Consider the following 24801-nt stretch of genomic DNA (forward strand, 5'->3'; position numbering starts at 1 on the left):
GATGCCTCACTCCCCTGCATCAGGCTTGCAACAGCCCCTGCCCCGAACGAGTTAAAGTTTACATCAGGTTCTAGGTCCTGCCACAAAAATACGGTCTGTAGGGCCCTAAATCTGTACTGCTCAGCCCAAGGCAACAGCTGGGGGAGAGGAAAAAAAGAAAGGAGGGCTGGGAAGCATGAAGAGGGGAAGCAACTCCACCAAAGAGCTGGAGAAAGAAGAAAACGGCATGCCTTCGCATGGAGGGGAGTGCTCTAAAGCATCCTGCTGGCCTGAGCAGCAGCTCAGCTCAGCTGGCATGTTACCCTAGTTCAGGAGAGGGTAGGGCTGTGCCCCAGGGGATAACTACCTAACCCATGGCAAGGAGGCAGACTTCAACCTGTCCCCCTTCTTCCTGACACTTGCCTGGGCACTGGGAGTTTTGAGGTTTCTAGTCAGTAGCAGGAAACATTGGGACCAACTCTCTACCAGACTGCACAGATTTTGTTTTTTTTCCTCCAATATTTGTAAGAGTTCAGGGATTCATACTAGCTTTTTTCCTGTCTTCTTTAAGTACTCCAGGCTTGAGTCATATAATTGTATAACTCACAACTTCCATTTAAAAAATAAGAATAGGCTGTCTTTTAGGATTGCAAAGAAAAGCCAGAAAATACGAGTCTTTAAATCTCAAAACCCAGAAGGCAAATAAAAAGCATTGCAGATATTGTTGTTTTGTTCAGTAGATAAATATATACATATGCATGTGCTTCAAAATTCTGGGGTTCAGTTCATTATTTCTGAGCAGAGGCTCAGATGTACAATAGCACACAATCCCTTTTATTCAGCCATATGATGGCTGTAGCTAGCATAGGAGCTGGTGCTTTTGCTTTGCCCAGTCTTCACCCCCCTGAAATAACCATGAGGGGAGGTCTTCTCCTTAGCTTTTCTGCAGCATCTGATACCCCCAGACTAAGTTGCCCTTACCTTACCTCAGAGAGATCCTGACTTCAACTTAACACAAACAAAAAAGCCTACCATGAAAGAAAGAAGCACAGGCAAGAGGGGAAGAACCAACCCCGTAGAAGCTCCCACCCAAACTCAGCAAAAGATTCCCAAGCCACGATAAAAGCACAAATACTTACCAAGCCAAAATGAAAATCTGAGACATAAGAGCCCTTACTAAAGAATAACCCCCTCTATCTCACTCCCTACTAAACTTAAAAAACCACAACCCTCCCTACGCAGCTGACCTCACTTTCCCCCTAAACAGACTTTGAATGGTGAGGTTATAAATCTTTGCAGCTGGCCTTATTCTATCCTACAGGAAAGAGCCCTGTAGTTGTGGAAGGGGATTGTGCCCTTTGCTCAGCAGCAGGGCTCAGCTTCAGTCCTCTGTCCCAAACCCTAAATTTTGATGCAGGGGAGTGGCTCTGCTTGCAGGTACAGACCTGCTGGGCTTTGAGACTGCCTGCACTGAAGTTGAGGAGGTTTCGCTCTTAGCTTTTCCAAGACCTGAATTTCACGTCTGGACCTTAACATGTGAGTGGATTTTGCTTTGTAGCTGAATTAAGTGATTTGTGCAGACAGGTGCTTATGTGGCTCTGTGAGTGTTATGGGGCAGTTTGCAGTTTGTGTGTACTGCCCTTTCACTCAACTCTCTCCACCGTGCTGCAGATTTTATGCCCACAGTATGGGTGTAACAATCCCTCTCAGCTATTGTAGGTGTGTTTGAGGCTCAGACAGCTAAGGAAGCACTCTGGTGGTCCTTTTTACACTAGAACAGTCTCCTGGCTATGGTATATTCATAAAATTGCAGGAATTCAGACAGGCACAACCTGAAGTGGTACAGACTAGCATTGCTGGAGGCCTTAGAGATCTTCAACCTTCTCTCCCAGACCATCCGGCATGTTCTTCTTTGCTGATTTGAACACAACAGAGTCGGCAATCAACATAACCTTCCCAAAGGAAGTGGTTTGCATTTCATTAGATTAATTTCACAGCCTTTGGGGTCCTATTATCTTGTAGAAGATAAATGCCAGGGGCGTGCATTTGATCACTCTCACTTTTGCTATAGATCAGGTCCAATACCCTCCCTGTGGCAGGACTCCAGCACACTCCATGTTTTTCCCCTGCTTGCACGTGGTCCTTGTACAAGTCCTCCCCAAAGGGCTGGGACTTGGGAATCTAATGATTTTTAATAGACATGTACTTCTGCCCCTGCTTCTGTTCTCTGTGGCCGTTGTGGGGTTGCGTTTGCCCATTGCCACTGCCACCCTTAGCCTTACCAAGTGTGATGTGGGAAGCGGGGCACCCTGCTGAACTGAGCCCTGAGCAGGCAGCAAGAACTCTGGGCAGGAGTGTTTCTTGGCACCGGCAAAATGGGCAGCTGCCTGGGGCAGCGAGTTTGGCCATGACCCCACCATCCACTTCAGTCCTTGCTGGTGAAATACTTTGGCCTGTCTCTAGATCTGGGTTAATTTTGTTCATGGCTGTGCTGCATGCTGGATCTCTTCCTTGAAAAAGTTGTTCATCTCCTGCTGCCTTAGCTTCTCTGTCGACAGTGACACATTTGTTTAAAAGTGCTTTGAGATCCATGTATCAAAGTCAAAAATAACAGCTAAAGGAAACATGACTTATGATTGGGAAATTGCTAAGCATGTGCCTGAATAACCAAGTCCTTCAAAGCTTCACAAACAGATTCCAGAAAACACAAGCATTTGCATTCACTAGTCCCAGTTCTCTGGATAGGACAGGACAAAAATAAAGCTTTTTCTTTTATGAAGTGTTGCACAAAAAGCATGGTTGTCTTTTTATTGGAGGCCACTTTGTGGCATGCAAAAAAGATTGCTTTTCTTCAAGAGTTTGTGAATTTTTATTTTATTGTAGTCTTTTTATTTCCTCCATCAAAACATGTCTGAGTTTGAAATGGCATGACTAGGAATGAAAATTAAATACATCAAAACTGATTTTTGTTGAAATGAGATTTTGGAACAACCAGGGAATGTTCAAGGCTTTCTCACAGCTTGTGTTCAGTTTTTTTGCTAAAGAGGGATGTAGTCTGAGGAAATGGGTCACCTTTTTCCTAGAGAAAGTTTCTTCAATTTTACTGTAATTCTGAAATGTCACAGGCTTTTTGGGACAGGTTTTTTTTTTTTAATCTTGATCAAAGCACAAATGTCTCTGATTATGGATGGCTTGAATTTTGCTGCAGCTATACTCTGCAGCTTAATTTTTTTAGCCCTTCACCTCTTACCTTATGCCCTTTGCCAGTAATTTCAGGCCTGGTTACCATCTGAATCCTATACTGAGAGGGGACAGCCTTTGCCTATGGCCACTGTGTATAGCCCTGCTTACTGGATGTCACTTAAAATAGCAACCCTTGGCATGTAGCCTGAACATAAAAGCACAGCTTGGAAACTAAAGGGATGTTGAGCCACAGATCTTAGGGTGAAGGCACAGAAATCGATGTCCTGAGGAACTGTGAGAACCACTGTTTTCTCCTAAACCAACTTGGAGAAAATAATGTCACAGCACTATAGGAATAAAGTAGCAAGGATCAGTGTGGGAGGGGAACATGGTTTTATTTTATGATGTCAAAACAGTTTCTGTTCACTGGGACTCTTATACCTCCACCATGTACTCACAAATGCTTTCTGCAAGATCCCTTGCAATGGCATGGGTGAAGAAGGATGTTAGTCCTCATCACATCTGGGTTATTCTGAGGCTGGTGATGATGTGTTGGATCTAGGTATGCCTTTATGAACAGGCAGTGATTGGTCCATCTGTCCTGTTGCATCTCTGCAAGTCATGATTTCCCTGCATATTCTCTAAATGCAGCCTGGAGCATGCTCTTCCATCTGAAGGGATGGGTATGGACCCCCTTCACTTCACCTAACCTGGGCAAAAGCCCCTCAGCTAGCCTGCAGCAAAAGATCCCTGCTGTAAACAGGTGGCTTTGTCAACTGGCTGTCTTTAGGCATCCAAGCTGCCCACCAGCACCTGCCTTACATGATGGCTAGTGCCTCCATCAGCTGAGAATGACTCAGGGGCGAGGGGGTGGACTAGAGGGGGCAGCTTTCCCATCACTACCTGCTCTTGCCAAGCCTGCAAGTGTGGTAGCTGTGCCCAGGTGGCTTTGCCAGGACTGCCCTGAGGGCACAGCTGGGTGTAGGAGGCAGGAGGGGCTTTGTATTTAAACATCACTCTCTCTTCCCCCCCCCACTTGACATAGTGAATTTGAGCCTTTGCCAAGTGAGTAGCACAACTGACCGGAGGGGGGTGATGGCTCCATTTTCTAACAACAGTTCAAGTTTTGAAACATGGTTGCATGCTGCTTTGGAGAAAATTTTGTGCTTTTTGAGAAGAAGGGCAGTCAAGGCTAAATTTCCAATACTGACTTTCCTAGTATTGACAAATGCTGTGTTTAAGTTGCCAGTAGTGCAGTAGCCAGGTACCCTAGCCTGTAATGTGAGAAATTAAGGTTCAAGTCCACATTTCTCACAGTTTTTTCATCTGAGTTAACTGTGAATCATGATAAGTAAAGAGCAAAGCTTGGGGCTGTGGTGTCACAGGCTGAGGTTATCAGCTTGCTACAGCTAAAATAAGGAAAAAAAGCCTGTAGTCCACACACCTATATCTTCAGGAAATGAAGCAAGTGCAGTTTAATGAAATGACTTGTTCCAAGCTATGTTCTTGTTACAGTCTTTGATTCATGCTGTTGTGCTCATATGAACAGTGGTAGGCAGTGAATCTAGGGGTGAATTATGGGGCAGGGCAGGCCTAGCTTGCTGAGGGGCTCCATGGGGTAAAGAGTGCTCACCATGACTTAGCATGGGCCAGTTCTCCCCTGGGTGATTTGTTATCTGCTCTATAAATTAAAATGTGTCTGCCTGTCTTCTATTTCAAACTTGCTTTCAAAAGTAACAGATTTAAATGCTTTCATGTACTACTTAGCCATAGGAGGAGGGACTTCATCAAGAGTTCAATCCTTTAACCTACTAGAGTCCAAACAAACACTTCAATGTGAAGAGGTCTCTTTTTTTTTCTTTTTTTTTTTTTCCCATACCAGTTGCTACAGCACAAGACTGAACACTTTGGTGCCTTTTCCTGTCTATGCCCTGTGCTCCTATACAGCCTTAGTTAATTGTCTCACCATCCTGTGTCTCAGCTTCCCTTCCAACCTGTTGTTGGCTAAGACTAATTGGCTGATGTGTGCCATCAGCTCTCTGGACGAGAATCGTGTGTTGAGCAAAGGAGTGTACAGGAAGGGAATTAGAAGAAGTGAGGAGAAGAGAACCTAAAGTCATACCAATTATCCCAAGTTTCCTCAAGAATATCTAAAATTCCTTCAATGACTCAGATGTTTCCATCTGTTGCTTCAAAAGTGCTGTTCTTTGAAAGCATCTTCTTGGCAGCTGCTTGACTTCCCAGGATCTGCTTGATCCTGAATTCTGGGTCAAACTCATAGAAACATAAATCCAGGAGACCATGTTATAAAAATTATCAGTGTCATTGTAATCATAACTGTAGAACTCAAAATGCCTGATTCATAGTTTCTCTAGGCTACCTCAGATATTTTAGTGGAGAATTGTTCTGGCTGCATCTCTTGTGATTTTTATCATAATTCACAGTGAAGGAATGGGTGTCTCTTTATTGTCCATGCCAGTGCTTGGAGCACAGGGCCCTGCAGCCTGTTAGAATAGCTTCCTCAGTAGCTTAATAAACCATGTCTAGTTTAGGTAAGCTTTTAGGAAGAAAACAGCAACAGAACAGAACATTTCCTATTGTTGATAATGTTTGTTAAGCTGCAGCGGTGCTAACAATGCTGGGAGCTCTTGTAGAGATGTCACTCTGGCTTCTAGCAGCAAGTATCAACCACTATGTAAATTGTAGTGGCTTAGAAGAAGTGCTGTCAGCCCAATGCTGAAAACGGCTGAAATGGTGTTAACAGTAATGGGAACTACTTACAAGCAAGTCTCCAGGGTGGACAAGGCTTAAGTAGGCTGGTGTTGGAAAGGGTACCTCTAGTGCCCGAGGTGTGTGCTTTTTGCAATGAAGTCTGCACAAAGAACATTATGGGGAAAGTTGAGTGGAATAAATGTCCCACAAGCAGTTTGCACTGTAACTTGATGGGAATGATGAAAGGGAATTGTAGCAGCTGACTCAGGTGAAATACCAGAACAGATCAATAGATGACAGATGAAGGTAGCTGGTGAGTTTAGTCTTTGTTGAATAAGTTTAGAAATCACTATGTGTTATCTGAGGATGCATAAACATGTAACTTGGAGGCGACCCCATTCAGTTGAAGGGATAGTAACCTACTTGGCCATGTTTGCTTGTGATTGTCTGATCGCAATGGTAGCTATGTCTAGATTTGCAGTCACAACTAGGAATCATAGCCATGTCCTGGCCGTGATGAAATTTAATAATAAGCAAACTTAGTAATCATCAAATTTAATGACCTATCTTTTAACTTGTACTTACCTATGCTGAATCACTCGGCTTTGACTCTAGTAATAAATTTCTTCCAGCTTCATCTTTTTTTAAACAAATCAATCTTTTCAGCACCCAGCAATTACATGTTGCCTCCTAAGAGACCCAAGCGTAGTCCCATGCTAAGAAAGAACACAAGACTCAGTCATGTCTGTCTGATTGGTTTTTAATTCAGTGCTGGAACAATCTGTTTACCAAGGCGCTTTCAAGGTCGCATGAAATCCACCTAACTTTGAAGTAATTTTCTTTCTTTTTGCTTTTTGCAAACTTCATGTCATTCTGGACCTATTATTTACCTCCCTCTCCTACAAAAAAACCTTCCAAGTTTTCAATCCTGGAACAATTTCATATTTTTAAGAAAAATAGCAGAGAGGTGAAAACAAAACTCTGTTTGTAACAGAAAATTCCAACAGGCTAAAATGATTGCCCAGAAAAGGGGAAGTAGTTGATGTTTCAGACACCTCAGTCAACACCAAGCACATGGCCAAAGTATAGACCAAGAAAAAAAGCAACAGAAGATTTTTCCATTGTCCTGTGGAGACAGGTGAAGGAGTAAGTCCAACAGCATAGTTTTATTTCTGCCGTATGATTCTGTTGAATGATCCAAACACTGATGGTCTTCTCCTTGGGTTCAGTCCTATCCAGGTAAATGCCCTTATAGGAATAAAACTGCTGCAGACAGCACAGCATTTATCAATAGATCAATAGTCAATTTATTTGTCTTATTCACGTGCCAGCTGTCATATGTGAGCCTGTCTGCTTGCCTGGTTGTTATGCAAAATGCTGTCAGACTTTCAGCTTAAGTGATTTCTTTTTCATACTTCTCTGGAATTAGATTTTTGTATTTTTTTTTTCTCTCTCTTATGGCAGAGCTTCATCCTCTGTCTAATTTGGAACTAGTTTGAATCTACGGACTGGAGTTTTCTTAAATAGATTAGGGGGGATGAGTGCCAAACGCTTACAGGAAACTAATTCTTGTAGGTCCTTTGAAAAGCTCAGCTTTGAAGACTGACTTCTTCATGCTGGCCTAGATAGAGAAGAGGCCAAACTGCAGAGGAAACTGCTAAAAGAATATTGCACTGCTCAGCCTGGGGCTGTCTGGTATTTTGAGGGCACAGACGAGAAATAAAACATCACTGACCCCACCATAATCACAGATGCTCCATACAGACTCATATTAAGCCAGATCTGGCAGTAAAAGATAAGCATTATAGTGCTGTTGTCATGCTCGTATCCTGCCCCCATGGCATTGTTTACAGAGTCAAGGGCTCACAGTAACCTGGAAGAGCTATCACCCTGAGGACTGAAGATAACTATTATTTTGTGCAGCCCATGACTGGGACAATTAGGTTGAGAAAAGAAAAGACAAAACAAAAACCTCAGACCAACAGCTCTGTTGTAGTAGCATCTGGGAGGGTTCTGGAAGACTTTGGGCTAAGTGTCTGATGCTAACACAAAACTTGTGTTTTACATGGGCAAGGCCTAAAATCTGTCTGGTTTGGTTCACACTCATTTTAACAGCTAATAACACTTGCCTGCAACATACATAGGGGTGTCCAAAAATGTCTGTGTTAATGACTGTGAGGTGCTTGGCTGAAAACAAGGGGCAAAGACATGTCTAGGCGGACGTCATTGTATATACACCAAAATCCAAGAGAGCAAGAAGGCTCTAGGAGTTCTCTGTCTCTGACTGGGGATCCTGCTGACATCAGAGAGTCAATAAAGTGTGCAGTATGCCAGGTGGAGGACATTAAGCAATGTTTGTATCTTGCTGTTACTGAAAAGCCGTGTTGCCTTTGGAAAGGCTCTGTCTGCTCATCACTTATGGGAGCAGTTGACGGCTTTTGAGCTATGCTCTATAAAAAAGATAAAGAACCACTGAACAGAAAGGAGCTGGTGCCTTCTCCTTGCCAAGTTCCCAGGGAGCGGTGGGGCTGGTCCTGTTTGCTGAGTGTGCACTGTGAGTGGGATGCACTAACTGCCCTGCAGGCCCTGAAGGAAATATATCCAGCAGCAGGAGGTGTTGGGGTGTTCCAGTTAGCATGACAGTTATAGGCTTTGTTCAGTGTCTTCCTGCTCTGCTTTTTTTCCTCTTTTTCAAACAGTCTCTGTCTCGATCATTGTTTAATGCATTTAATTTCTTTTTTGTTTCAAGCGCCAGCCCCCAAGGTTTGTACTGAACTTGTTTCTTCACTTACATCCTTTGGTTGTCTTGGCCATTTGAAAATGGGGAATTTAATTTGCTCTGACGGCCTCTTTCTTTCAGATTTCTCACCCTGGGTAGAGATGCACATGCCCTTGGATTCTCCTAGCCTCTCTGCTGGTGCAGTGGAGGGTCTGGGTGATGTACCCGTTCCAGGCTTTTGACTTTTCCTCCCTCTTCAATATCTTTTTCCCCCTTTTTCTGTTTCCCTTGAGGGGTCATAGTGCTAATGAGCACTGAGACATCCCTAGTGGCTCCCTTTGTCTCTGACATGCGTGGCCTTGATGGCGAGCTCATTAACGCAAACTGTGAAGGGGCAAGTCTTTTCTCAGATATAGCCCTATACAAATGAAATGTATCCCCTTACTGTGACAAGGAGAAAGGCCTGAAATATGCATATCTGCCTCCTTAAGGCAGTAGTTCATCCCTCTATTTCCTCTCACCTCCCTCCCTTCCCCCTTTAGCATTAGCACTTCCTACCCCTTCCAGCCATTAAAAAAGTAGGCTCTTTGGTGCTTTCACCAGACATTAGAGAGCAGACTCCCCTCCGCTGACCTGGCAGGCATTTTCCTGGGTATGCTCCACATTAGCATGGGCTGTCTACGCCGGCGAGACATTAGAGCATAAACAAGTGCCTCTCCCCCCACTACTCAGACGTTAGGTCATAGTTTCTCCTTATCCCGCTTCTGCATCAGGGATACAGACTCTTCCTCCTCCTTGCTAAGAGGTTTATGATCTTTACGAAGCCCTTAAAAGCTTCCCCACTGGCAGAAGTTCAGGTACTTGCTAGGGATTTCCCCTGAGGGTCAGAAGACTCTGTACTAATCCTAACTGTATCGTGGGGTGCCATCATAATCCTGGTCAAGTCTTTGCAACTTCTCCACCTGGAAAATGAGCAAGCAACAGTGCAATATTTCTCTTTTATAAAGAGCCTTGAGACCTGTAGAGGCTTCACCTGTGCTTTCCAGGCAGTGGCACTGAGACTGAGGTGTCACTGATGGTTCTGAGAAGCAATGAAATGGCATCCAAGAATGATTTCTGGGAGGAAAGATTTCAGTGCCCTTTTGCACACATCATCCATGAATCCAAGGCCTTGGTAGATCCTCGAAAGATTCACAGATTCAAGGATTCAGTGATGACAAACAGATGAGAGCATGCTTACCTAGCCCAGTGCCATGGATTCAGTTTTGGCCAATAGCAGCTGCTTCTGCAAAAAATGCAATTAAGTCTAGCATTGAAAGTTAATAGAAAACCTGTTCTTGGAGGTGTTTCTTCAAAGAATTCAGGAGTTACAGGTTGGATCATTCCCTAAGGCCAGAGCTATACTGTTCCCTGTAAGTCTCTCTCTTTTTTTATCACCTCAATAATTCTAAGTGATTTCACTAGCTGTATCTATTAATGTTAAGTCCATTTTCCAAAATTGTACCATTATCTTGGCCTCGGGTGCATCTTACAGCACAGAATTCTATAGGTGACATGGAAGATTGCTAGTATTTAGAGGGTTGCTTTCAATGTAAAATATTCTGGAACTGGAGAAGCCAATACGTATTTGTGGTCATTAATCAGGAAGCTTAACAATACCATATCATTTGCTTGACCAATCCCAACCAATCAACAGCACAGAAAGAGAGAATACAGCGAAATACTATGCAAAACCTTTAAAAAAAAAAAAGCTTGAAAAATGTCACTAAGTAAATTCAAATAATGCATAAATTAGAGGGAATTGCAACTGGCTCATGGATATTCTATGAGCAGAAGATAAACATCTAAGTTAGTTGCATAAATTATTCATCATAACGTATTTGCTCAGCTTTTCTCATCAGCTATGAAAGCCACACATCCAAGCATTTGGAGAGTATAATAGAACTGGGCTTTCACCTCAATGATATGCCCTAGGAGTAGGAAGTCCTGGGGAGGGATGGCATGCATAAGAACTGAGTGGAAAAAGTCTCCTTCACTATGATGTTTTAGATGTGGATGTTGCTAAGGGCTTGCATGAAAGGGGACTGGAATTGTCTCTTGGCAGCAGGCAAGGTTGAAGATATGGCAATGATTTCTTTTAACCTCCTTCTTTTGACTCCTGCCAGTGGTGTCATGAGATGATCTTGGACCTGATGTAAAAAATGAACCCACTTTCCCAACACACTGTTTACCAAATTTTCATTCTCTGTTCCTACCTTCTCCCATCTTTATTGCCCACTGCTTTCCAGTGCATGGTCCAAATTGTAGCTGTTTGCTCTGTTCATCTCCATGCACTGAACTGAGACACTCCTAGGGTTTGGGTGTTGATATATCAGTACTTGATCAGTTGCATGTTTCGACTCTGGTCTTCGCTTTGAGATAGTTAACTTGGCAGTAACAGCAGCAAATTCTCTGTACTTTGTCAGGGAACATAAAGCATTCCCCCAGCCCTTTCTGAAAGCATGCTGGCTCTTGGAGGGCTCGAGTCCCTCCTGACTTTATTGATAATGCTTGCAGGAAGCAGTAATCTGAAAGCAAAAGTGTGCTTGAGTTTTACAATAAGTAATAACTGTCTCTTTGGAGAGGAAGCACAGACAGCATTTTTCCTATGCTTGCTAGTTATGATCTTTATGATAGGAACATGGGAATCTCTATTTATTCTAAAACCTTGCTTGTCTTTTAGCATCCAGATCTGCATGTTCCCATGCAGTGTAACTGCTGAAGGGACCATTCCTTCTTCATGCAAAGGGGATTTGCTTGTATAGTGAGACTTGGGATTGCCACTCTAGTCAGGAATGATTAGAACAACCTCTTTGTAGTGTCAGAGAGAAGCTATCTGTCTACTTTTAAGATTTTATTGATCATTAAAATCAGCTGTGGGACCCCTGAACATACCTATTCCACAGATACTAAGTACTGGACTTTTACACTATTCTGGCACAGCAGAGAAAAAACCCTATATTCTACTCCATACAGTGAATACATGGACATTGATAATGTACTCATTATCTGCAGACAGCTTTGAAGCCAATGGTCTATGTTTTCTCCACTCGTGGTATTAAGATCCTGGTGTATGGGGGTTGTTTTTGTTGTGTTTGGGTGTTTTTTGGCCTTTTGACAGAGGTTTTTCTAGAAAAGACCAGTGTTTCTGCAGATTTCAAGGTTTGACACTAATGACTCTTAGGATGTGGTAAGAGGGGTGTTTTGTTTTGGCATTTTTACTTGGCTTGTGAAAGCCTAGGAGCTGCAGAGAGGGCATTAGCTCAGGTGTAAGGAGATGTTTTGAAGCAAAAAGCTGGCACTTTGCTATTTTAATGAATGCAACTGCTGTTAGGCAGCCTGGGGTGCAATCAAAATAAATACATGCATAATTGCATTAAGTAAAATAACCTAACACACATAAAGTGGACTGGGTATAGAATCAACCTGGAGAAAAAAAGATCTGGTTTGTGATCATTGCTTTGCAACTGACTGACAGCACTTCCTAAATCTGCCTGCATGTCAGGTTCTCTACCAGCAAAGTGGGATTGCCAGCACTGGTTGACACACAGTGATAGAAAGTGCCGCGTCAGTGCCAGGTATTGTCATGCCTATTATTTAAATGAAATTTTTGTCTTAAATCTGAGTTACAGGAATAAGTGAATGAAAAATGTCAGAGAAGCTTGTGACTTGATTATCTGGGAGATAGCTTAAGATGGTGCAGGTGCATTGTAGGAGAGTAGTTATAAATGATATCCTTTCCTTTTAAGAAGGCCTTTCTCAATATTTTTCAAAGGACATTAATAGGTTTCTCACCTTTTAGGTGCTCAGCTGGTGATGTATTTCAGAGGCCTGATTTTTAGATCCAGGTGTACAAGGTTTTCTCTAGGCATTTCCCTCTGTGTTGTTTCAAAATGGATACCTGCAATAGAGCTGCTTTTGCAAACATTAACTTTATTTTTTTCCCAGTTGTTATCAGTTTAAAAGAAGGGATTTGAAAATCACTTTATAGGTTTTTTTTAAAAAAAAAAAAGAAAGAAAAACAAACCCTCCATTTTCATCCTGGCCTCTGTTTATATCTGAATCGATCCTTTTAGATGGTTTATCAAGCGTATTGTTTTTCAAAACGATCTTTTGCTGTACTCTTGGTGCTGAAAGATTAAGATGTTTGGAGAAAGTGAGTTTCCTTCTGCCTTGCTTTCCAAAAGCATGCCAGGAAGGCTTGTGGACATGGGAATATAGCAATGATCAGACTGGTCTAGATCTAGTCTATCTGACCAGCCCTTTTGCTGACAGAAACCAGAATTTGCTGCTTTATGGAGAAGTGTAAGAGCCCAAAGTGTGAGAGGGCGAAAGGACCAGCCTGCTTTCTTTGTAGAGAAATGCAGCCTTCTGCCAGACATCTCTGGAGACTCTGAGGCTACCTCCTCATCAGCCCAGATGTGTGATCCTCAAAGTGTGTTGTTATTGTGCAGTAACGTCTCGCTTTTCCTCTTCTCCTCCCCCTCCCCCTCTGTCTAGCCTTGTGGCCTCACGTGTGTATCCATGTGGCGGTATCCAACAGGATTGTCCCCTTCATCATCCTCCTTCCCTGCCCTCAGTGGCTCTCCCTGCCCCTCTGGACTCAAAGCCTCACCCCTGTTGTGTTCCTGTGTTGTCGCATAGGGAGTTTGCCCGTTGGAAGGTGAGGAACACAGCCATCGAGCGGAGGGACCTGCTCCACAACCCACTGCCCCTGATGCCTGAGTTTCAGAGGAGCATCCGCCTCCTGGGCAGGAGACCCACCACGCAGCAGTTCATTGATACCATCATCAAAAAGTACGGCACCCACATCCTCATCTCTGCCACCCTGGGAGGTAGGTGGCAACCTGGGCTGCTTTCTTACACGGGTGGTGTCGGTGGGATGGCGAAGGCGCTGGACGGCACCTGCAAACCACGGCTGTCCTGCGTGGACCCCGGCTGGTAGCACAAAGCCAGGCTGCAGCTCCCCCCACCACAGCCTGTCACATCGTCAGACGGTGTGAAAACCCCCAGGGTACAAATAGCCTTTGCAAATGAATTCACGGCGCGATGCGGGTGAGTTTGGCATCTGTGGTACGTGTGCACCTGTGCTCCTCTGACAACAGCATGTGTGTACTGGTGTGCATCAAGATAAAGATGCTTCATTTAGCCGGGAAGCCTGTCTGTCATTCCTGCACCTCTGTCCTTAATTTGACAACAGAATGTGTTGATACCTCTTTTTTTCAGAATGAAACTAAATGCAGGGGGAAAAGCATTCTTTCTTGCTGGAACTGGAGGAATTTTAAAGAGCTCCAGGAAAAGGGAGTTCAAGGAGTTGGGTATGGAGCATGTGCAGCAGGGGAAGAGACGGCCAGATAGGCCTGTGCAGAATGCATAAGTGAAAGCAGTAACATGGGGTAGACTTCTGAAAAAAACAGTAGTTAAGTAAAATTCAAAATGTATATGCAAGGACTGCAGAGAGGTTTGTGTGTGCAAGCAGAATACGTCGGTGATGACATAAGACAGAGTACTGTAGGGCCATTAACCCATGAGCATGCACTGCTGTTGGTGCTGCATAAACGTTTCAAATACTGAGTATTGAAAACAGGAGGGGTGAAAATCAGCAGCTCCTCTTGATATTTGCTGCTGATTTTTTTTTCTCTTGCATTATTTTTACCATTCTTTAGCCCATTGGAGTGTGCATTTAAATGTCTGTCTTTTGAGAACTGCTATTTCTAAGAGGAATTCTGCAGTGGTAAAAGGTCTTGATTTTAGTACAGAGTTTGTTGCTGTTGCTTCTTCTAATGTACTTGACCTCCAGCCTTGCCACATTGCTAAGTCTGTAGTGAACTTTGAGGAATTTCTGGCCATCTGTCTGTTCTCAAAGCATTCTGCAGACTCTAGGATGAGATGTAGAAGAGATTAGATGTGTGCATATGATTCATGCAAAATGAGGTGGTAGGTAAATTGGCTCAGTTCCATTGAAGTCAAATGACCTCTCATGTGGCAAATGTCCTTCAAAGATCCTCAGGATGCTCTTCCAGTCCAGGCACTCAAACTGTTCACTCCATCAGCAAGAAATGTGAGAGAAAGCAGGTTTCCATGCATTGAAGAGTACAACAGACTGACTGCATCAGGCCCTAATGAAGGCTGCATAAAGATAAATTCCTTTTTATTGAAGCCATAGTTTTTCAGGATCATATTTTACAGAGCCCAAGCCAGCCAAGTAAGAATCCAGTAAAGAGAGGGTTTTTTGTGGGTTTACTTTTCTTTCCATTGACATGCCTTTTTCTTCTTGCCACTCATATCTGTGGAATTTCAAAATAAGACCTTTGATGGTAAAATATATTTTTAATTTTGCCTGGGTGAGGTTGTGAATTATTCACAGGGGCTTGTTTCTTCTCCTGATTTTACAACACAACAGTTTTAAATATGCAGAGGCTTGTAACAAGAACTGTTGTTGGAGGGGAGTGCTAAATGCTCCATCAGCCCAGAGCATGGTGAGCAATGGTAGGGGAGAAAAGAAGGATTTATCTTGGCAGTGGCAGTCCCAGAGAAAATGTAGATGAAGCTGGGCATGCATTATGCAAGGAGGACACACTCTAATCTAATCTAGTCTGTGGGCTAAACAAGACCACTGAGATATAAAACCAGCCATGTCCTGGCACCCTTGCTCTCCCAAGACCTCATGTCTCCTCAGAAAATTTACAAGAATTCTGCTTTGGATTACAGTTGTTTGTAACTTAGCCTGATGTCTTACTAGGTTGCAAATGAGTGACAAACACACAGGAAATTGTTTTGCTTTTAAATGCCAGCTGTTGCATGGACCCCAGGAGGATGGGTGATGGATCAGGCCAGCCCACCTGAATACAGCAGCTATTTTCACACCTGGCCACTTGAGGAACAGCTCTGATGCCTTTCAACCTACAGAGCAGCTGGGTCTCCCTGGAGCCTAATATAAAACTAGCTCTGCTCCAGTTTAGTTCTGACAAAGGGATTGGTGAAGGGTCACTTTGAGGGCATCTGTGCTCCGGGATGGAGCACACAGAGCTGAGAGCCAATTTGCAGGGAAAGCCCTGAAGGAAAGACAACTTTGAACATAGCATCTGCTTAATAAACGAGAAATTAAGACTTAATAATGCAGCAAAAGTCTATTAACCTCTCTTGATCTAAGGGTTGCTTTCTCATGCGCACTCTCCATGGGGATGCTGTGCTTTTCCAGGTCTGCACACATGTACACAGAATAGGTTTCCAGCATTATTTCTGCTCAGCACCCTTCACTCCTAGGGACAGTATTTGTCCCTCAGGAGAAGCATCAAATATCTTGGGCTTTACTTTCCTGGTTTTTTCTCTCTTCCTCCCATTGGAGGGGTCCAAACGCCTCAGGGAGGAAAAATGACAGCTTTTATGGGGAAATCACTGATCTCCACTGCCCTAGAGCACAGGTATCTCCTGTCTGATGTCTAGGAGCTGTCTCAGCTGCTCAGTGCCTCCAGTCTGGAGACTGAAAGCTAGTGGTGGATCTCCTGGTGATCTGAAAGCAGTGTTATTGCCTGATGCAATTCAACCCACAGTTCCTGGTTGCTCTCCATCCAAGGGATCTCCAGTATCAACATTCCTCTACTAAAATGAACTGGTCTGGACTGAAAAGGTCCTGATTTTTGTGCCTTGGCTATTAAAAGAAGGTGTGATATTTTTCCAGAAAAAGCTGTTTTTTCTAGTTACTGGTGGAATTGAAGAAGAGTTGATACCCGGATCCCACAGGTTCCTCTGAGAATCGCAGCTAAGGGGAGAATTATCCCAGGTCTTCCCTCTCCTTTCACAGCCTCGTGAAATGGAGGCAAAGCATCATTTACATCTGCTGCATCTCCATGCAGATAAATACTTCCATTACATGAGAGATACAAAACTTTTGGCTCAAAATACAGCACTTTCACACTGATCTGGCCTATCTTCCCCCAAGCCTCTTTGCTAACTCCCATGTAAGCATCCTTTCGGTGACAAACAAGTTGCCTCATGAAAAGTCACAAAGTCTGACCTTCCTTCAAATCCCTCTGTAAAATTCACCTCAAAGATGAAATTTGAAAATGCATCAACAGCAGCCAGGCATCTGGTGTGCAGTGACCACTGTTTCTCACGCTAATCACGGTCATCTTATTACCTTGTGCTTTGCTGGCTGTTTGTTGTGTACACCTGTTGTGTCTCATTAGATCCGTGAGTTTTAAATCCTCTGGGACAGGAACCACCTTTCTGCTGTTTGTGTGGATAGAGCCTGATGTGACAGAGCCTTGATCCCTGCCGAGGGCTCCTCACACTGCTCAATGCATAATAATGTTAACGATGATCAAGGAAATCAAAGCTGGTCATTTTCCAGGGAAAGTGTTTTTGTGAGAAGTAACAATGATGATACTGTTACTACTACAACTTTGATTGTAGTCAAAAGATAGTATGTTATTTTTAACAAAATATTAAAGGGATAAAGTTTTACATGCCAAATTTCTTCACTTAGCTCCTGTGAAGCCAATTAAAAGATTTCAACTGATCAAGTCTTTGATGAAAAGTATCTCTTTTCCACCAAAAATTTCCATTTTTCATCTGAAAGCCAAAGGCTCAATCCTCAACCCTCAACATATCAATCGCTTGAAAAACTGAAATCCAATAAAAATATTTTGATTTTCAGCCAGAATATTTTTGGTTTCTTTTCAGGCATTTGGCTTTCAGATAAAAGCTGGAAAATTTCCAGGGAAAGCAAGAGGGAGGGCTTACTGTTTGGGGGGTTTTTTTTGCATGTATGCAATTAAAGACATTATTTGGACAAATCAAATTATTTCAGCTAATACAAATTTTTAAGAAAAGTAAGTGCTTGTTCTCTTAAAAAGAAGAAAAAAATCCGCAAAAATGCTGAAGAGCAAAATATTTCTTGGCCTAAAAAGTGGTGGTGCATTTTTTTGACCATGCTATCATTGCCAGAGGCAACATAGTCATCAGTGATTCATCTATCAAATCAGAACAAGTACCATTCTTCTCACTGAGAGCTATGTAGAAATGGCACATTCCTACACTAGGTATCTATTCTCTTCATTTATTAAAATCAGAACTTCAGATGTTAAGAATGCAGGATGGTATTCTACCTTTTTACTCCTTCTATAATGCCAGCCTTACGTTAAGGATGAACTGGATTTTGATGTGGCTCGTACTGCACAAGTTGAACATTTAGGTAAATATTACTTCTCAGCTTCATGTCCTTTTCATGTATCTTTTGTTAGATTCAGGTTTCTGCTAATGTTTAGGATGTTTGGTACTATCAGGTCTTAACTGCTTCACTCCCAGATTCTCTGTATTACTGGCTCAAAATCACTTGTTGTCTCTTATCTTGCACAATATTTTTTGCTCTCCACTTAAATTCACTGAATGAGATTTTAGGAGAGGAAAAAAAAGCAGAAAGTGTGGTTGGTTTAACTTTCTCATTTGATCTTTCCTCTAATTGCTCTCCTTCACTCATCACCTGCCATTACCCTTTTGCATGGTCACTGGAAGCTAAAGAGGTACAACTAGCACTTGTTTGTCCTCTGTACCCACCTATGTACCTGTGTCCTGTTTGCAACTTAAATCATCATTTGTTCCTTCTAGAAATCAGGTCAGGGAGAATTACATCAAAGTGGCATCTTCTCTGGTCAGCTGTGCATCATTCCAGAGGCACTGCCCACAGAGAAAAGCGTTCCTCAAGTGGGACAAATGGTCTGAATCCTTTCCAACAGTTGTGATAAAGCTGTGCTGGCTAATAAATATCCAAAATGTTATCTACTTAATTCAGTGGAGCTGATCTACAAGTGTGGTGGACCTGGCCTTTCTGGATGAAGAGAGAAGGAGGCTCATAAATACTACACTGAGATTCTGGTACTGGTGAGGAAGGGTGGGCTCATTTAAGAGTGCTTTAGGTGTCAGACTTTTCTTTCTTTAGGTGCAACGTGTGACATCATGTGTTCCTGTTAAGATGACCCTACATGGCAGCCTCCAGGGCCTTACTGAAATCTCCTTTTCTTTCTGCTGCAGGAGAGGAGGCCTTGACCATGTACATGGACAAAAGCCGCCTCGACAGAAAGTCAGGAAACGCTACCCAGAGCGTTGAAGCATTGCACCAGCTTGCTTCCTCCTACTTTGTAGACCGTGATGGCACCATGAGGAGACTCCATGAGATCCAGATCTCTACCGGAGCAATCAAGGTACTGTATGTTGCTTTGGGAAGAGAAAGAAGATTGTGTGTCTGTGTCAATACTGTAGGGATTTGGGGCAGGACTTTGAGAGTCCAGTGTGATGTCTTTTTTGATCACAAGTTGTTTTGTTCCCGTGCTCATTTCCCAGGGTAAGTTGTTCTCTTATGGACCTTAGTGAAGAATTGATTTCCTGAGGGCCAGTAATATCTGGAAAGAGGTGAGCATTCAGTGTGATGGTTATGTAGGATAGGAGACTTCCATTACATGTGGCAGAGACCTCTGGAAGGGAGAGAGGGAACAGATAATCCAGATCAGCCATGGAGGTTGGAAGGGAAAGGCAGGTCTGTGAAATGGGCAACCCCGTGCAACCCAGAAGTATTTTCCTTTTGTGGGTGTAAGACTGCTAAACATCTCTTAGATGAATTTACTACAAGAAAAGGTGAAAAACTCAGTGTGGTATTACTGAGGCATCTGGAATGAAAACAGACAGAGAGACAGCTTGGGGGTTGCAGCTGGAAGGAACGGGAGCTGCTCAGAGCATACAAAATAGGGAAAATGGCTCTGCAAACAAAGGCTGCCTTCTCTGAAAGCAATCATCCTATACTGGGGAGGGATTTTGTTGTTGCAGAGCTCACTCCAGGGAAGGCGATGTGGATGGAGTTGTCATTGTTAGCCATTTCTGAAAGGTTTCAGCACTTGTTATTGTTCTGTGGTGTCTCATGGTTGAGTCTGTTCCCTTCTGGATGGGAAATTGAATTAAGATATTGAAACAGTGACAGCAGATAATCACACTTTGTGAATTCAGGAAGGGCAGCTCTCCTCCATGGCTGGAAACCAACAGCAACAACTGCAGCAACAGCACTGCAGGTCATCTGCGCTGCCATCTATCCTCAGCACAGGGATGGTGTGCACGTATGTTGTGGGAGCACTAGGCACCATTGTGGGCTGGCAATCCATCTCTGTATCTTGCTTTCCAATAAGAGAAGCCAGGGAATAATTCCTCTACTGGCTTCTGATGTTCTCCAGTGGACATCCTCTGAGAAACATCAATCTGGAGGACCTCATTGCCAAGCTCAGAATAACGTGCAGCACCATAAAGAAAGCAGATACAATTCACTCTATTTTTTCAGCCTGGGAGTGTGCCAAACAGCAGCCATGTCTGTCCAGTATGGGGCATTTTTTCCCAATTAGGGAAGATGCATTTTGGATTGCGTCAGTTGGTGACAAGGGGTTAAGAGGTGTGAACCTGCCTGGGGAAGATGTGATGCTGCAATCAAAGGGAAAACTCTCTTTTCTACATCCTCCATAGGTAACAGAAACTCGGACTGGCCCCCTGGGCTGTAACAGCTACGACAATCTGGACTCTGTGAGTTCTGTCCTTCTGCAAAGCACTGAGAGCAAACTCCACCTGCAAGGTAGGGCACAGGAATGAGGGAGATGGTAATAAAGGGCATGGAGTGGGAGGATGAAATGAGAGAGGGCTGGCCTTTCTTCTAGCCTTTTACCCTCCTCTGTTTGCTGTGATCACCTTCTGTACTGTAAGTTCCCTGAAGCAGGACCAGTGGCTTCTGGTGGCTTCATATGATGCTCAGCACAACAGACCCAGGGCTTGACAGGGACTGAGCTAAAGGCTCAAGGAACTGCAGACTAGACCCCAGCGAAGTGTCTGGGTGCCCCCTGCCATTGAATTTTGATGGCCTTCTGTGTATTATACATACACCAATGTAAATAAATGTAACCTTTTCCATTAATATTGAAGGGCCATTCTGTTCACGTCTCTCTGTCCCTCACAAATTGCTGATTTGCGTAAGAGGTTTGCAGATCAGCTTTTGGGGCTCTCTAATGACCGTAATCTTTGGGAAAAGTCAGAGGTTTTATTTGGATGCTAGAAGCCATGGCTTCAGTCCCAGTTGGGGAGCTAGTCCAGAAGTCAACAGATAGAGGTCATGACTGAATTAATAAATAAATACATGCTGGTTAGCAAGAAGTCAACTTCAGTAGAAGGAGGAAATTCACTGGGCGTGTAATTTACTAAGGTTATTCCCAAGTTTTTGACAAAATAAGGAAATGTGGGATTTAATTGCTCATTTGCCCAGATGGTTTTATTTCTGGAATCCTTGTACTTGCACAAATTTTAATTTTTCAGATGAATGGGCTACATTACATCTTCCGCTTTGAGTATAATTTGGCAAGTGCTGTTTTAATCTTGGTTTCACAGAAACTGGGTTTCATTTACAGAGTCATGTTGTGGATATATTATTATTGTTGTTATTATTTGCCTTTAAAAATAATAGACAGGTTGTTTTCACTATTCCGGTGATTATCTAAATCACTGAGTTCTGGTTCTTACCTAATTAACAATAAACAATTTGAGGCTTTTTATGTACTGCGATAATGGCTGCTGGTAATGAAGACCCAAGGATGACACATCAGATAACTAGATAAACAGCTAAATAAGCAGACAGCTTGCTTTATAGGCAGACAAACTGGTAAGTAGGTAAATCAATACATCTCTGTTGGCTATCTGATCCTACAAGAGAAGAGAAAAACCAAGATGCCTGGGAAGGGGGAAGGAGGGGGAGAAAGAGGGAAAATTTGAGAGAGAGGGGATGTAAGGTAGATGAGGCTGTGATTTCTGATGGGAGCAGACAGGACCTCAGGGGTCAACCACACGTGGGTTTCATGGAGTTCATGGCATAACCCAGCGCAGAGAGAGGCCAGACCCAAGCCAAGGGAGACAGTGAGGGAAGGGAGGAAGGTAAGAGCTCTTCCTAATAGAACAAAGTGACCTTTAAAGCGACACCTGAGTGTTTTCTGCCTAATCTGGAGTGCGGTTCTTGGGATAATTACCCAGGATCCTTCCTTTGCTCTGAGAGGCCTCATTAGGAATTAGTCACAGGGCTGCAGGTAATGGATCGTGACCCAGTCTCCTCTGATCTGATTAGCAGCCGAGCATGAGCTGCTGACAGAAATCCATGTTACTACCTTCATGTCACTCTGGCTCTGAGGCCAGCTCAATAAAAGAGCAGCATCTTCGTGACAGGGAGAATTTCTGTTTCTGAACTTGCTTGCTGCCACCCAGCCCTGAGCATTGGGGTTTCAAAGACATGCCCTTTAGGAGATGCAATGGCCAGACTCAGAGCTAAGCTACCTTCATGCCTGCACGTAGGGTTTGGGAAGGTCAGCCAGCCTGGAGATTTAGGGGAGGACCTGGCTGCATGCACGGTCCAGGGTGTCTGGTTCTGCACCTGTGCTTACATGGACAGAAAAGCATCACTAATTTATAAACTAGTATCAACGTGGACCCAGCATGCATGTACATCTATGTCAGATGCCTGCACTGGGGTGTATATACAGGTACTCTTGTCACGGTAGCTCGGAAGGTTTCCCTTTTTCCTAGCAGTACCTGGGGGCAGGTTCCCTGTCCCATGCATGGGGAGGGCTGTGTGGTGATGCAGCCTCCCCACACAGGACTGGGGGGGGCCTGTTGTGGGCCAGGATTTCACAGGTGACTGCACTTATTTGCACTTCGTATCCTCTTGTCCCTGTCACTGGCATGAAACCGTCCCTTCAGCTGCCTCTGCCTCCAGTGTGGCTGATGCACAAGCTGCCTGTGCTGTCTGGAAAAGGAGTAAACCAGAGCATGGGAGGAGAAGATGCTAATAGCTCTACAGCAGTCTGGTGGGGAACAGGAATTTGTGTTCCCTGGAAAAGTGTCCTAGGCTGAAATTTGAAAAGTTGAGTGGAAAAAAAAAAAGGAACATTTTGAAATGTTTGGGGAAATTAAAATTCCAGAGACAAATCCTGTTGCACAGTGCAACGGTATATGTCAGTATTGCAACATGGCACTATTTCCGTAAGGTGAAATCCTTCTGTGCTATTCTAAACATTGTGACATTAAACAAAATATTGTATATTCGGTAGCTTGTTACGTCAAATATGGTAATAGACTATTAAAATTTACATTACAATTAATATTAAAGTCTTTGCCAAGGTGGGCAGAGCAGTAATGACAACACAAAACACTTCAGCTTTTCAGTGAAACAAAATGAGGAAGTATGAAAAATACATTTAGACCTTTCCCTGTCAAAAGTGCTTTTGGAGTCAACATGCTCTCTCAAATTGCTTCAATGAAACTGCATTTTCAACAGAGAACTCTTCTGTGGAAAATGTTTCAAATAGCTCTAATTTAGAGCTGGGGAAATTTACCTCTTTTAATGCAGGAAGCCTTTTATATACAGTCCAAAGCCAAACATCTCTCTGTAATAGTTTTTCTAGGTGAATTAAGGACATGTTCCCTTGTCAGACAGTTCATATTCTGCCTGTAGTTATCTAAGAAAAATGTATACCAAATCTGTGCTGTTCTTAATTTTTAAAGAGGATCTTTATGCTTTACAGAGTGGCAGAATTCCTCCTTGTGATCAATAAGTTACCTTCAAAACTAAGATATTCTCCCTAACACTCATCGCCAGCAAACTTACCTTCTGCATCTATTATCAGCTACTGAGGCTGCTGTGGAGGATGAGCCCACTCCTTGTGCATCCTGGCTTGGATTGAGGTGTTCATCCCATGAAAATGGTCTAGTGTCTCAGTTTTTAAGACTAGGTTGCCCCCCTGCTTGGCTGCTGACATGAGGTTGCTTTAATCAGTAGGCAACACAAAGATTAAAAATGATTCTTTTCTTAGTGTTTGCAACATTCAAAGAAATTTCTTAGAGAACAAAACAGCATCTGGGGATGTTTTTTTAAGGTTGTGGCTGGCAGCGGGGCTCTCCCAGCTAGCATGGCAGGCTGCAAGATGCTTTGTGGGACTGGTGTGCTATACAGTCCTTGGGACTAGAGCTTTCCTGCTTTAAAAGTGGCAACTGAAACACCCAGAGCAGTGGTCTCAACCAGTACGGCCGCCTTACAATCTCATGTTTGTAAAGATTACCTTAACAATGATTAATCACACCTGTGCTTTACTGACAGCTGTAATCAATTCAGTTTCAGCCATATTTAGGCACTGGGCATGGTATGGAACTACATATGAATGAGGAAGGTACCAGGACTGAGTGAGATGCTACTGGCCCAGTACTTGTAAAATACCTTTCTAGGATCTGGTCACAAGGATGCTCAATACAAAATCAAAAATATTTATATGAATTTGCCCTTGTCTGGGTATGATGTTAAATGTGTGGGTATTTATATATATATGTCAAAGTACAAATGTGAAAGCAGGCATGGTTCTATTTCAGTAACCCTAACACTGATTTTTTCACATGGAAATTCCTGGCTGGAAGATCTGAGTCACATGTAATCCCTACAGCATGTTTGCAGTTTTAAAGTTAGAGCTTTGCATTTGGTGTATGCACACTTGTGTTTCAAGGAGTAGCTGGATTTGTGTGTCACTTGTGCTCCTGGTCTAAGCACATATTTGAATATGTGCTGCCTGTTAAATGCTACAATTAACTGCACGGATTCCATCCGAACTGCTTACCTGATTAAAGTTAAGTTAGTATAAGTGTTTTGTTGAATTAGTGCTAAGCGTACAGGGGGTCTGATTACCTCTTAAATGTGAGATTATTTCTTAGCAAAGTTATCCTGGAAATATTTTTTTAGAAACCTTAAGTTTTATGGGGAAAAAAGCAAGCATCCACATGTGGCACTCTGCAGTGTCAGATGGGACCATGTTATGTTCTGGAGATTACAGGGTATTCATGTTTCTGCATGTGCTGAGATAGACAATGGATGTCTCTTGCAATGGGGAGTGCTTTCCCTGAAACTTTAGTTGCTTTTTTACCCCCATTCTCTCCAGGAAAAAAAAAAAAAATCTCCAAAGCCAGTATTATTTGTAGCTGGAACCAGACAGCTTGTTGGTGCTGTTAGACAAGTTAAAATTCAAACATAAAATATGGTCAGCTGAAGACCCTGTGGTCATTTGGGCCTCATATTCAAAGGCTGAGGCCAGGGCAGGTTGCTTCTCCATGAAGCAGAG

The 24801-nt window shown here is 43.2% G+C and overlaps 1 protein-coding gene across 1 annotated transcript in view; it reads left to right on the forward strand.

Moving 5' to 3' along the window:
• The window catches only part of BRINP1 (bone morphogenetic protein/retinoic acid inducible neural-specific 1), an 87511-nt gene that overhangs the window by 46899 nt on the left and 15811 nt on the right, over positions 1-24801 (forward strand). Inside the window, exons 3-5 of the mRNA XM_010571004.1 lie at positions 13277-13467; positions 18665-18834; positions 20135-20240. Coding sequence (XP_010569306.1) covers positions 13277-13467; positions 18665-18834; positions 20135-20240 — 467 coding nt within the window. The remainder of the gene's footprint in view (positions 1-13276; positions 13468-18664; positions 18835-20134; positions 20241-24801) is intronic.

Source organism: Haliaeetus leucocephalus, unplaced genomic scaffold, assembly GCF_000737465.1.
Source record: "Haliaeetus leucocephalus isolate CR32 unplaced genomic scaffold, Haliaeetus_leucocephalus-4.0 Scaffold306, whole genome shotgun sequence".
Classification (NCBI taxonomy): domain Eukaryota; kingdom Metazoa; phylum Chordata; class Aves; order Accipitriformes; family Accipitridae; genus Haliaeetus; species Haliaeetus leucocephalus.